Raw genomic sequence first — 13,252 nt, forward strand, 5'->3', positions numbered from 1 at the left:
CTTGGTAAGAATAGGGTTTGTTGGAACAGGGCAAGTATGGCGAAGTTTCATGGCATACTCCACTGCCTCCACCCCCCACCCCCAGATAAACCTGAGCGGGCACTGCTGGTTATTCCCTATAAAGATATCTTGGACCAAATTTTCAAAGCAATGCCTCGCTCTGGCAGTAGAAGAAACAGTTTAAGAAAGCATGCCTTTGACCCCATAATTCAGTAAAAAAAAAAAAGGGATCCGAGGCAGGCCCTTCGCTTCTGTCAGTCATTAGAGGCTGCTCAAAGAAAGACACTGAAGCTCAAATACAAACATTTGCTTTGATTTTATAAATACAAAATTCTGCTGAATGACACTCTAAATATGCAGCAGTTGGTTAACTGAAGAGATATCTCCTTCTGGCGAACAATTAACAACCTTGTGTCCCTATTGTCTAGTTCCCTGATTAATCGTATCGGGGAACCAGGGTGGATTGACCACTTTACAATATATTTTATGTATAGAAAGGGAATACTAGGGAGGACAATTCCCATTTGGAATCAACTTTAGGACGTTTGGCTTTTTCAGAGTAGCAGGTGAGCAGATAGTATCTTTAATCACCCGCAGTATGAATTCTCGTGCACCAGGGCCAGATGGTCTGTCGAATGCTGTCTTAAAACTTGACCCTCACTTGTGGGTGCACATTCTGGGTTTAATCTTTAATAAAATCACCTCACCAGCAACTATGCCGAAAACATGGACACAGTCCATTATTGGCCCGATTTTTAAAATGGGTCAATGATGGCTCCATTCCAACTACAGGTCCATAGCACTTCTAGACTTACCAGCAAAGATTTATGCTACTATATTTCTGAGTGAACGATCTGACTTGGCCTCTGGTGCGGGTAGACTGGGCCCACTTCAAAACAGGTTTCAGGAAGGGGATGGGCATGAAAGCTAACATCTGTATCTAGAGTATGCTAAAAAAAGAAGCCATGGTGGGGTCGATACCCGTCTATATGGCGTTTATCGACTTCACCATGGCATTCGGTAGCATAGACCGAACCAGTCTATGGTGGAAACTTCGAAAATGGGTGTGCCCCGTCTACTTATTACAGATTCTTGTGGCCCTGCACTCTGCCCTGGGCTTTAAGTCACACTTTAATAGATGTATCAAATTGTCATCACCAATTGTGACAATGTGTGGCCTCAATCAAGGCTGTGTACTGGCCCCATTACTTTTTAGTCTCTTCCTCTTGGATCTTGCGGTGATCTTTCGAGGTATCCACAGTTTCTCACAGAGTGTAGGACATTTTAGTCTAGACTACTTACTGATCATGCCATGTTTGACTATAGCCCGATAGGACTACAGAACAAGTTTGATGCCCTGGCTGAATATGCAGAATGAAATCTTCTAAGCATGAACATAAAAAAATCACAGACACTAACTTTCAGACCAGGGATGAAACAAAAATATAAGAACTTCTGCTGAAATATCAGTAGTATGCACCTAGAAAACATTTCAAACTTTTGTTATCTAGGATGCAGATTACTTGAACTCCAGAATAAAACAGAGTTTCAAAGCTATCAGCGTTCCAAAATGTTGATGCTTGCTACTCAAGCTTGTGCCGTGAATCGGAAATGTTGACCCTTCTCTTTGAGCCCAATTCACACATTTTATAAGACTAAGGTTTTGCCATCTATAACCAACAGGGGTGAGAACTGGGGTCTCCCTACGTGCTTGGACTGTGACACTGGAGGGTATGTTCTGGAGGAAGGTCCTTCACCTACCCAATGGTGTTCCTGCAGCAGTCATTCACTACGAGTTAGGCCTCCCCTCCACAAAATTCTACCTTAATTGGAAGAATCTCCCACAACTGAAAAATATCCTCTGTGCCAAGGAAGGTTCAATTTAGTGGCTGCTAAAACACTGCTGAATATGAAGTCTTGGACCGCCTTAAATACCTGGGAAACGGAGCGTTATTTGATCTGTGAAAGGTATGGTATTTTGAAAGCTACTGCTTTTCACAATCCAACCACACTGCAAAGGAGACAAAGAATGGGATTGGATTGACACAATCTGTGAAGTCAGGACATATCACTTATATGCTGTTTTACTATTTGTTGTTAGACCAGTCGTAACCCGTCCTGAATACTTAAACAAGTCACCCAGTAGATCATTGCAATCAAGGGTGATGAGGCTACGGCTAAATCTGCCTGAAGAGGTGGAGACCTTGCACCACATACTACTGCATTGTAGGTCACTAGAGACGAGGAACATCTTATTCGACCCTATGTCCAGCTCCATACTGAAAGAGTGCGGCAGCTCAGGCAGAATTGTTATGGTCACAATGAATGGATGGTCGCCGATTTTGCTTTCTAAAAGAAGTTTTACATTCTGGCAAAATGACAACATGATTGATTTGCTCTGTGTTTTAATTTTTTATTTGCTTTACAGTTTCCTTTTTTGGGGAAAAAATCAGTTTTAACTTGTATGTTTGTTTTTTGCTTCACATGTACTTTATAGTTTAAATGAACCATTATCTTGTATGTTTTAGCATGTTTTGTTAAAGGTTACTTTGTTAACCAAATAATAAAAAAAGAAAACATTTATATTATGGCAGTTATTAGTAAAATTATTAAGTTTTGCCACATAACTAGTTTTTGCCGGAAATCTGACATGAGAACAAATGGGACTTGATCCAGACTCTTAAACCAATCTGCAGAGAGGGGATGAAGTGGGCAGGAGAGAGAGAAGGGTAACAGTCCAGTCCCATTTACGTGACCACTTGCAGGGTCTTCCCACAAGATTGTAAAATTGGTGGTGTCATCACTGCTATATAAGGGGGACTGTACTAGGAGGAAGGGACAGCACTTCTGAAATGTACCATCAAAAGAGTGCTGCTGCAAATTATCATCTGACAGCTGCAAGGCGATTGCTGAGAGCGCATCTAGGTGGAGATGTCTACTACTAGGAAGGCCTAAAGCTGACTGGGACCAATGGTGGAGAGCAGGAGGCCAGCTTTAAGAGTGGAGTAACCAGACCCCTGCCCTATCTTTCTAGAGTGTCCTGAAACGCAGCTGGCTTTCCTGAACTTTAAACAGAGGCTTTCTATGTAAGTAGAACTAAGCCCTGGGAAACCACAAGTGAGTAATCTGCGTGCATTAAACCGTTTTCTTTCACAGTGGGTGGGGGGAACCTGTATAGATCATTAGCCTGCTTAGCTAAAAGATGAATTTATTAATTCTCTAGTTGATGGAACAATACAGCGTGATTTTTGTTAAAATTCAAAATTAAATCTCACTTCCGAGTGTGCGCTGAAAAATGATAACCTATCATTTAATTGGGTAATTCTTTTTGTCCTATTGACCGACTTCTTTAAAGAAGAGGGTTGTCTTTGTTCTTAAATCCGTCCAATCCTTTTGTCCAGCTTCCCCAACACAGACCAAAGTGGGGGGCTGGGGTCTGAAAAACAAACCTATCACCTTGTGTTTATTTTAAACACAAGGTGTGGGTGAAATCATAATTGCCACACATTTGGACCAATCTTGAAACCCTACTGCTAGCCTTTAAAGCCTGCAGAAAAATCAAGATTGCACAGCACTACATTTATAATTGATTTGGTTACTGAGCAGTTTATTTCTTGAAGTGACACTTCTACAAAGCAAAGAATTGTGATTTGTGTTTTTATAACTAATTTGTGTAACTGATTTGAGTAACGTGAAGTTAAGGTGGCGAATGTAGTTCAGTGTGATTTCTATTACTCTTAATTTAAATAAATATAAAGATATTTCCTTTAAACCAGCCTGGTTCTTGGATCATTGGTATGATTAAAAGAATCTGTTAAACAGTTTGTTGCGTCACACCTCGAGTGGGGAGGGAAGGAACTCCCTGTGTTGAGGGTGGCTTCTCAATAAACCGTTACAATTAAACAGTTTGACCATTATTACCCACTCACAATACTTGTTTTTTGACTTCGGGACGAAAAAAGTCTAAGTCGTCCAACAGGACCCCATGTTGCCCAGTATCGTGTTTACAAGATGAGTGCACTTTTCTTATAATACATTTGCTAAGGTTTAGCACATTCACTCTTTAAACCTGAGTTACTGCTGCCTCAGAGTGAAAGTCAAGTAATTATTCAACAAAGCATGTGCGTTTCTTGTTTTCATGTGGCACCCTTAATACCTTGGGTGGAGGCACCAGTGTCATCAGTGGTTATTGAGTCAATGTTGATATGGAACAAAACTAGCCCTCACACCCACAACGGGGCATTAATGCCAAAGAGCCTCTGGTCCCTTTAGAATACAAAGGTTAGCACCACAAAGCACCACAATTAATTTAATTCTTCTGGTTACAGAGGTTTATTCCCACTCAACATCCGTCCTAATTAATCAATGAGAGCCTGTCTGTATTACAGGGATGTGGCTCCTGCGCTGTTGAAGGTCCAATGCCGGGCACAATGTGTGGCCATGCACGAGCTTCGGCTATGTGAACGTGACAAGCTTGATGCTCCCACACATAGTGGCAGAGAATTCCCAGGGCAAGGGCAATGGGCATTCGCTACTACTCCTGGAGACACAGTGAAGATACTGTATTTCCTTCCCTAATGTCAAGGCAGGGAATATGATTTTCATATTCGACTGCCATGATGTCATAGTGGGAGAATTTATTTTGGAACCCATTTGATAATGGCTCCCTACCTAAGCCAAATACAAAAAGTGACACGGTTCTTTATATTGCACAGTTCTTTCCTTGGACTCCGACTGCTGGCTTCCAGCGGGATTTCGTACTGGTATGAACTGTGGCACTGAAGCTGGCTCCTCTTGTCCACACGGAACTGAAAGCTGACAAACATGAAAGTCTTGTTTTCTCTGAGCCAACATTTAGAACGACAACCTCCATGCGAAAGGATGTCTGACCCAGTATCAAAACATTAAGCAGCCGACTCCAATAGGTGTGTAGAAAGTCGGGCCAAGCAAACACATTGGGTAAAACAATGCGTACCTTGTATTGGATGTCCTGGAGAATATCCGTTACTGCCTTAAGGCCCAAATGTTCTTTTCCGATCTAATCCAACAGCACGTGAAGAGGAAACATGAAAGAAAAAAAACAATTAGCCTCATGAATGTGATGGTGCAAAATAGCAGAGGATGACAAAAAAAATGTTTCAACGCTACTTTTGGAAATAGATATGAGTGAATGTGCTGCGTTCAACAGGATCGTGTACTTAGATAATGAAATGTTATTTATATAGCACTTTGCATAACACATCACCCAGCTTAAAGGTGGTACTAATTGATCGGACTCGGAAGGCTGTATGGTTGGGTTAGCCTTGTTATGTTACTTTGCATTTGCATAGCGCCTTATGTCCCATAGGTATGATCTCACGGCGCTGGTAGGTTGAACGCCCTCGGGAACCAAAGTTCAAGAGAGAGACAGAGAGAGAGAGACAGAGACACAGAGAGAGAGAGAGAGAGAAAAAGAGAGAGAGAGAGAGAGAGAGAGAGAGAGAGAGACTCATAAGGTGCGTGTGCGCACCGGATGTGTGTGCAGCAGATGTGGCACTCGTATGATAGTTGCTTCTTAATGGTAGGTGTGGTGGTTGGGAGATCAGGAGTATGTGTTTGTTCTGGCAGGGTGATATCAGACTGATTGTGGCTGGGTTAGGCCTGAGGAGAACACCTAGGCTGGTGGTTGTGCAGGCAGGTGTGTTTAGATAGGATGATGGGGTGTATGTGGCAGGTGTTGGTATGAGAACAGCTATACCGATGTGTCATAGTATCGCAGTGTTCTAGTTGAGTGGTGGTGTATAGAAGAGAGTACGCATGGTGATGTGATATGGTAGTTTTCAGTAGGTGCTTGAGATCGAGAGCCTTCATGCTTCATGAATTCCATGCACTCTAACCATTCTATGCACTCCAACCATTCCATGCCTCCAACTGTTTTTGCATAATGTCCATTCCATGCCCTCTATCTGTTCCATGCATTCCATCCGTTGCATGTACTCCCTCAGTTCTAGGCACTCCATCTGTTCAATCAGTTCCATGCATTCTTTCTGATCCATGCACTTCGTCTGCACCACACTCTTTGTCCACTCCACCCACTTCATCCGTCCCACGCACTCCAATCTGTCCCATGCACCCCAATCCGTCCCATGCACTTGATTCATCTATTCCATTCGTTCAGTTCATTCCATGCACGCTGTCATTCCATGCCATCTATCCGTTCCATGCTCTCTATCTAGTCTGTGCACTCCATCCGTATCATGTACTCATCCTTTCCATCTTCGCGTCCACTTTATTCCTCTCGTCCACTTCGTTCCCCCATTCCATTTCATTGATTTCATCCATTTCCTTAATTTCATCCACTTCACTGCTTTCATCCAGTTTGTTCCTTTCACCCACTTCACTACTTTCATCCACTTCACTCGTTCTATTCAGTTTATCCGTTTTAATTTATATTGGCGGTTATTAGTTTTCGGTTTCTTGCTCGGATCATGATGCTGGAATGTTATTTATGATAAAGCAGCTTTGGGCTAAGGTCATTAATTGCTGTTATCCGGTTTTAGTTCGGAGTCGATTTTAAGGGAAGAGCCATGTTTTCAGTAATTTGCAGAAAGACATGAGGTCCTCGGTGAGTCGGATGTGGGGTGGAAGTGCGTTCCACAGAGTGGGGGCCAGGACTGAGAATGATGATCCACCTAACCTGACTGAGTTGGTTTTTGGTACGACTAGCAGGCCGGCAGAGCTTGATCTTAGGGTGCGTGGAGGATGGTAGGGTTTTAGTTTGTATTGAAGATATTGAGCTATCGACCTAAAAAGGTTGCACAAATCTAACCACATATGGTTAACCAATCCATATACATATGTTTGCCTGCTGCGATTGGCCAAAATAAAGGAACCAATTCTACACAAACGTTTAAAGCCCAGGTGTGCGGAAGGTATAATAAATAACCTGTCCACCCAAGAACAATTTCCCACACTAACAATACAATTTCAAACACACACTTGCACATAGTGCAAGGTTGCAAAACCAGACCACCCTGATGTAACAAACTCACAGAAACCTACATTCAGGTTTCGAAGAAGGTTTCGATGTCTGGCCACCCTGAGGGACAAAATATCACCCAACAAATCAAGTTAGGAATCTGGGGAAGCTGCAAAACTGCTAAGCCGACTACAGATTCCTGGGGAAATCCCTCCTTGAGCAGATTATGCCACCCAGCTGGGCAGCCATCACCAAGAGGCCAAGCCAAATGGCATTTACAAATGTCACCTAACATGGCATGAAAGGCCCCCGGATTTACCGGGACTGCAACATCCTCAAGAACCAATTTCACAAATGCCGTTGAAATGCATCCTTGCCAGTTCTGTGCTTCACTGACAGAGCTAGGAACATGAAATGTAACAAAAACAATTGGGGCAGTCATACAAATACATATAAAGTGCGGCCATCCACCACATGAAACCGAAAAAGATTCTTGGCCAATGAACGCATCAAGATCTACAGCTGGAGACCCACATAACTGCAATCAGTGCTAAAACTATACATTGTAAGCTGATGGAAGATCACATGCAAAATAGTTACTACGTCAATAGTATTTGAAGTTTGGTAGTGCTTGGAGGCTGTACTAAGCAAAGTAATGCTTTGGTGCGGCTCAGCAGGGCAAAGTTCATATTTCATTGGCGGATGAAAGCGCACCATGAGAGAGGGTTCGTAAAAGTAACAGTTGTAAATGGGGGCGGGTGGAGGTTTTGGCCTCCATTTGCACCCCATTCAAAAGGTAGCAAGGACTACCGTCAATTCACAATGAGCAGAAAAGTTACTTCAAAACAACTTCAATCACTTTATCTTACCATCAGGCTTTTTAACTAACTAAACAAAGACCAGAACCAATCCACCTACTCAGGGAAAGCACCCCTTTAGACTATAGAAATTACGAATACCCATAGTATCCAGGAAGATTATATAAAAGTGGGTTCGATACTATTATTGCGCGCCATGGGTCCGGCCACAAGAATCCCAAAACTGGAAACCCACCCACTCGGGCTTGGATTGTGAAGAACAATTCAATATGGATTCGGGATATAGACTTGCGCTCTGGATTAATTATTGGAACTGATGATTGTTATAGAGAAATAACTAAAAAACACATTGGGTGGAAGTATATGGTGTACAAGAGACCATAAGTTTATGCTACAATAGCGAGAAATGTATTCCATGTGAATTACAGCCGACACGTGTTTCGACCACCAGGTCGTTCTCAAGGCCTAGGGCTGTCATGTGAAATTTACATAACCTGTAATTACCCAGTGGTACCAACCCACCAGCCAAATGTAGGTTGCATTTCTTTTGTAGTCCAAGACCCCACTTAACCTAGACCACTGGTGTAACCATTGATCAGTTGGCTGTTTGGTATATTATCCACCTACCCCCTCCCTTTGCCCATGGGCACTCTCCCACACTGCCCAGAACCAGCTACAAACCTGAGACATTAACAGCGAAGTAGGTGGTCTCGGTGCCAGAGGGCCTGTGGGTCATGCAGGTATACATTCCCGAGTCCTCCTGCACTGCATCCCTGATCTCTCTACCTCCGCCCCCGTGATGCGCGTCCTGTTGGTCCCCATCAGCTGAACCCCGCCCTTCTCCCAATTGATGCTGTGGACATCATCCCGCAAGTGCAGCTGGGGCAAGTCACCATGGTGGGCAGATTACAACTCGGCGTCAACCTTGGCTTTGGAGGAAACTTGTTGGGATTTGAACCTGCTAAGTGCAGAACGCAGCGCCAATCACTCAACCCTCTAAGCTATCTTACCGACAATTATTGCCCAGCTCAAGATGGCAATTATCCTGCCTCATTTGTCTTTGATGGGCCCTTGTTTTTTTAAGGATCTCTACATCCATGGATATACCATTAACACGGGAGGTCATTTTCGTTATGGTGAACATGAAATGCATGTACCTAAGGTTATTTTCCTTATGGTGTACATAACATTGTTGCGTAAAAAACATGTGTAAAAATTGTACACATGCTTTTTATTTACTGCCATACTGGATCCACCACCATCCACACTGCCTTACAAATCCACTTATATTACCGTCACCATTTTATTTTGACGCTGGCAGTAATGTATTGGATTCCTATGGAATACATCTGTGTTTTCCACTTGCTAAAAGCAGGCGGATTCAACAGGAATCCATTGAAAATGGTGCATGCCATGCGTAAACGGCAAGCAACATTTACACCATTGCTTTGAGAAAGTCAGAAAGAATGAGAAAAGATGATTTGGCCTGCTCAACTCCTTCGTTTAGACTTTAAAGTGCACCTGACGAAAAGTGGACCTTTTTGCACTTACTGGTAAATGTGAAATGATCTCCATTGTGTTGAACTAGGTTTTCTACTACAACCTTTTTCACAGAACCTTTGGACTGCAAAGTTAATAGGTCTCAATTTTGTAGTGACTGAAGTGCGTGCGTCATTGTTGCTAGCTGTGACTGTATATGTGCTTATGTAAATGGGTTTATGTTACGTGAATGGATTGATTAGATTTTTATGTGACACAGAGGAAGAAAGAAGAGCGGTTTGAGCTAAAATACTCTTGAAAGCTGGGGTGACATATTGTACACTTGGGATGCAGTGGAATTTGGTAAAGGGGCTGTGCATGAGGCATGGTGTGGGTTGTGAAAGACATGTCTGGAAAGGGGGTTGGTTTGTGCAGAAAGGGGTACTGGACCAGAGTGGGCTACTTCCCCAGAGTGAGGGTACTATTGCAGTTAGATGATTACCTGGGGTAGGTGATAAACAGAGTAAACAGAATAATTTTTTCCACTAGGTACGGGGAGCTAGGTTGTTTAGATATTTAGAGGTGAGGGAAGCTGTTTTGAGTAGGATTCTGTCCGTTATTTTTAACCAGTTAACCTCTTTCCTGAATTTGGCGATTTGCTCTCTGTGAGGGATGTCAAGTGCTGCTCTGAAGGCATTGTTCTGCAGTCTTTGAATTTTGTCTGTGATGTATTTATTGGCTCCTCAGTACAGGGCATTGTAGTAGTCTAACCTAGACATGATAAGAACATTGCTAGAGTGATACAACTAGCACTGGAGAGGTACGGTCTGGATGCGCGGATAAGATTGCAGGTGTTGGTGGTAGAAGAGGCAAGGGAGTTGACTTGCTTCTTGAGAGTAAGGGAGGAGGCCAGATAGAATCAAGGGTTTTAACCACAGACATCACTTTGATAGGGTTGTTATCAATGTTGAAGTATGTGTAGTTTGGGCTTAGTGTTTGGATGTTAGCTTCAGAGCCTAAGATTAGTATCTCTGTTTTATCGTCATTCAGGCAGAGGCCATGGGAGGCCATCCATGCCTGAATGAGGGTGTATATCTTGTTCACCAAGGCTGAGTATGCCTCGAAGTTGCCCGAAAGGGGTATGAGGATCTGGGTGTCGTCTGCATAGTTTGTGTACGTGACATCCAGTCTGTCCAACTTGTCAAACAAAGGCTTGGTGAAGATGTTGTACATGGTGGGGGAGACACAAGATCCCTGCGGGACACCACAGGTTATTTTGATAGGGTTAGGAGAGCTGGACGTGGAAAAGACTCGCATAGTGCGATTAGCTAAGAAGGATTGGACCCAGGCTATGGCATCTCCGGTGAAGTTGACAGAAGATCTGAGGTGGTTGCATAAGACTACATGGTCCACCAAGTCGAAAGCTGCTGACAAATCCAGTAGGAGGAGCAAGGCTGTTTTTCCATTATCCTTTAGTTCCTCAATTTGTGTCTTGAGGTCTAGAAGAGCCGTTTCCGTGCCATGGAGTGGACGTAAGCCAGATTGCCGTGAGCCAAGCAGGTGGTTAGCTTCCAAGTAGTCCTGGATTTGTATGTAGGCAGCTCTGTCTAGGATTTCAAGTAAAAATGGCATGGTGGTGATTGGTCTATAGTTGGTCGGGATAGTGCGGTCCAAGGTTTGTTTTTTAAGTAATGGGAGGACCCATGATTCTGAGATTGGTGGGTACCGTGTTGGATTTAAAGGAGGGGTTTATAAGCTTGGAGATAAAGGGAGTTAGGTCCCTAGCTGCGTCCTTTATTATTTGTGCTGGGCAGGAGTCGCCCTTGCAGTTTGAGGGTTTGAGGGAGAGTATTATTTTTTCTGGCTCTATTATGGAGACGGTCTTGAATCTGAAGGGTGTGGTGGTCTTATTCTCCTGGGGTTGAGGCGTTTGTTGGTCCAAGGGTGATAGTGTGGCCTTTTTGTTTTACAATTTTGCATTGAAGAGAGGAGATTTTGTTAGAAAGGGCGTTTTGTATGTTGGTGCACCATTCTTTGTTCTTAGGGGCATTGTCTATAGGTTGAATTGGAGAGTCCAGTTCACTGAGGATGGCGAATAGCTCTTTAGTATTAGAGTTAACTTTTGCAATCCTGTCATTAAAGTGGGATTATTTGATGCCTCCAAAGAGCAAAAAAGGTTTTCAGCTACATTTGACCATCTAAACCTATTGCTAACGCTTGTATTTTAGATTTGCAATTGAAGAGCATTCCCAATGCTATTAATAATTTTGGACAGCTTGTCAAGTTTTCTTCTTGCTCTGCAGCCTTATTTGTTTTTTCATTTTTCTGATCAAAAACCATTATGCATAATCTAAAAATCAGCCAGGTATCGTCCTTATGCCAATTTAACCTTACTGTTTGGGCTCATCACGGTTGATCTCTTCAGGTACACTGTTATATTTTCAGATAGGATAAACGGTTCAGTGGATGAATAATTCTTGCCATGTTAACTTTGACATCATTTTTAAATAGTGTAATGCACATACAATTGTGTTCTACTTTAGAAAAGCCTGCTCAGTACAATACACTGACAAGAAATTTGAAAAGCTGCTTCATGGAAAGTGATGTGTAGCACCACTGCTGCTTTGTAAAACCTCATGGAAATGAAAATGCCCTTCTACAATTTAGCGTGGAGATTTATTCACTATAATGTAGCTTTGCATTACATGCCCAGCTTAAAGTTGTAAGGCACACAGTATAACTGCTCCTCAATTATACATTGCATAGATTCATACCCGTTAGTGCTTTCGTGCATCAGTACATGCCACAGCTTAAAAGTGCCACAGACAAGTGAAACACAGCGATTACAAGCACCATCATTGATTTGAAATAAACAAATACATGGATAACATTGCTGGTATGTCCTATCCTTTCACCATGCCACTTTGCATTACTTCTTTATCCAATGGCCTGGTGAAAGGTGCTCTTCGTCACAAAGTAGCTGATTGGTATGGATTGGAAGCCTCATTGTAGTATTTAACAGCACTGTAATCGAGCACAAAAGTTGAAAAAATATGAATGTTTGGAATATGAAAAGCAGTCTTTTCTCATACTCAAAGGCTCTCTAGGGTGTGCAACTAGAAGTAAATGGTATTACTGCCTGTGATTGAAGCTTCAGCCATACCCAACATGTCGCATCATCTACGGTCCTGCAGACAACCCACTCAATGCCATCCCCCAAGATGGCTCAGGGTGCACGCTTATGCATAGTGATGTACTGTGATAAGGTTATATACATTCAGCATACTTCAGGAGCACAAGTGGAGAAGCATGAACACTTGACTTGAAAACGGTAGTAGCAATTGAAGCTGGGGTTGAAACTTTTTTCAATGTTCTAATGTGAACTGCTATGGCCTAACTTGCCTAAAATGGCCTAAACTACAAATAAAAGTAAAATAATATGATCAACCAAGAGACACTTACTATTCACTTTTACATTTCTGTCTCATTATGAAGGTCTACAATTAATGCTTTATTGTACTACTTAGTGTAGGCCACATTTATGGGGAACAAACGCGAGCGCTGCGAAGGATGGAAAGTTTAACTTCAGATGAGTTTAAATTTCTTTCAGGAAATATTGTTCATGTTTAATTGGGGACAGTATGCTACTGAAGATTTGGTTGAGGTTTAATAATAATATTAAGAGCATTTTTGAGATATAGCTTACTCTATTTAATTGACATCACAGGATTAGAAATGAAATTCCAGGCGGTATTAGTATTTGTGGGTTGAGAGTAGAAGTGGCTAGCAACTCCCTCGCCACTGCAACATTTTTTTCGCTCTTAAGATTCAACTGAGCATGGGGAAGTAGTGTTTTTGGCCAAACATGCATTGGTTGACCAAAGATGGCAGAACTGAACAAATACCTTTTCGGTTAATGATGATCTTCTATACGCTGAATCAATTACCAAAATCAACAATATTTTGAACTGGTGTCATTTTGACATCCAATGATGAC

General features: G+C 42.5%; 1 protein-coding gene across 1 annotated transcript in view; it reads right to left on the minus strand.

The window, feature by feature from the left end:
* Positions 1 to 13,252, minus strand: part of CA8 (carbonic anhydrase 8) — a 1,124,912-nt gene that overhangs the window by 449,095 nt on the left and 662,565 nt on the right. Inside the window, exon 5 of the mRNA XM_069621095.1 lies at positions 4,976 to 5,038. Within this exon, the coding sequence (XP_069477196.1) occupies positions 4,976 to 5,038 (63 nt within the window). The remainder of the gene's footprint in view (positions 1 to 4,975; positions 5,039 to 13,252) is intronic.

The sequence above is a fragment of the Ambystoma mexicanum genome, chromosome 5q, assembly GCF_040938575.1.
Source record: "Ambystoma mexicanum isolate Mex_15411 chromosome 5q, UKY_AmexF1_1, whole genome shotgun sequence".
In the NCBI taxonomy this organism is placed as follows: Eukaryota; Metazoa; Chordata; class Amphibia; order Caudata; family Ambystomatidae; genus Ambystoma; species Ambystoma mexicanum.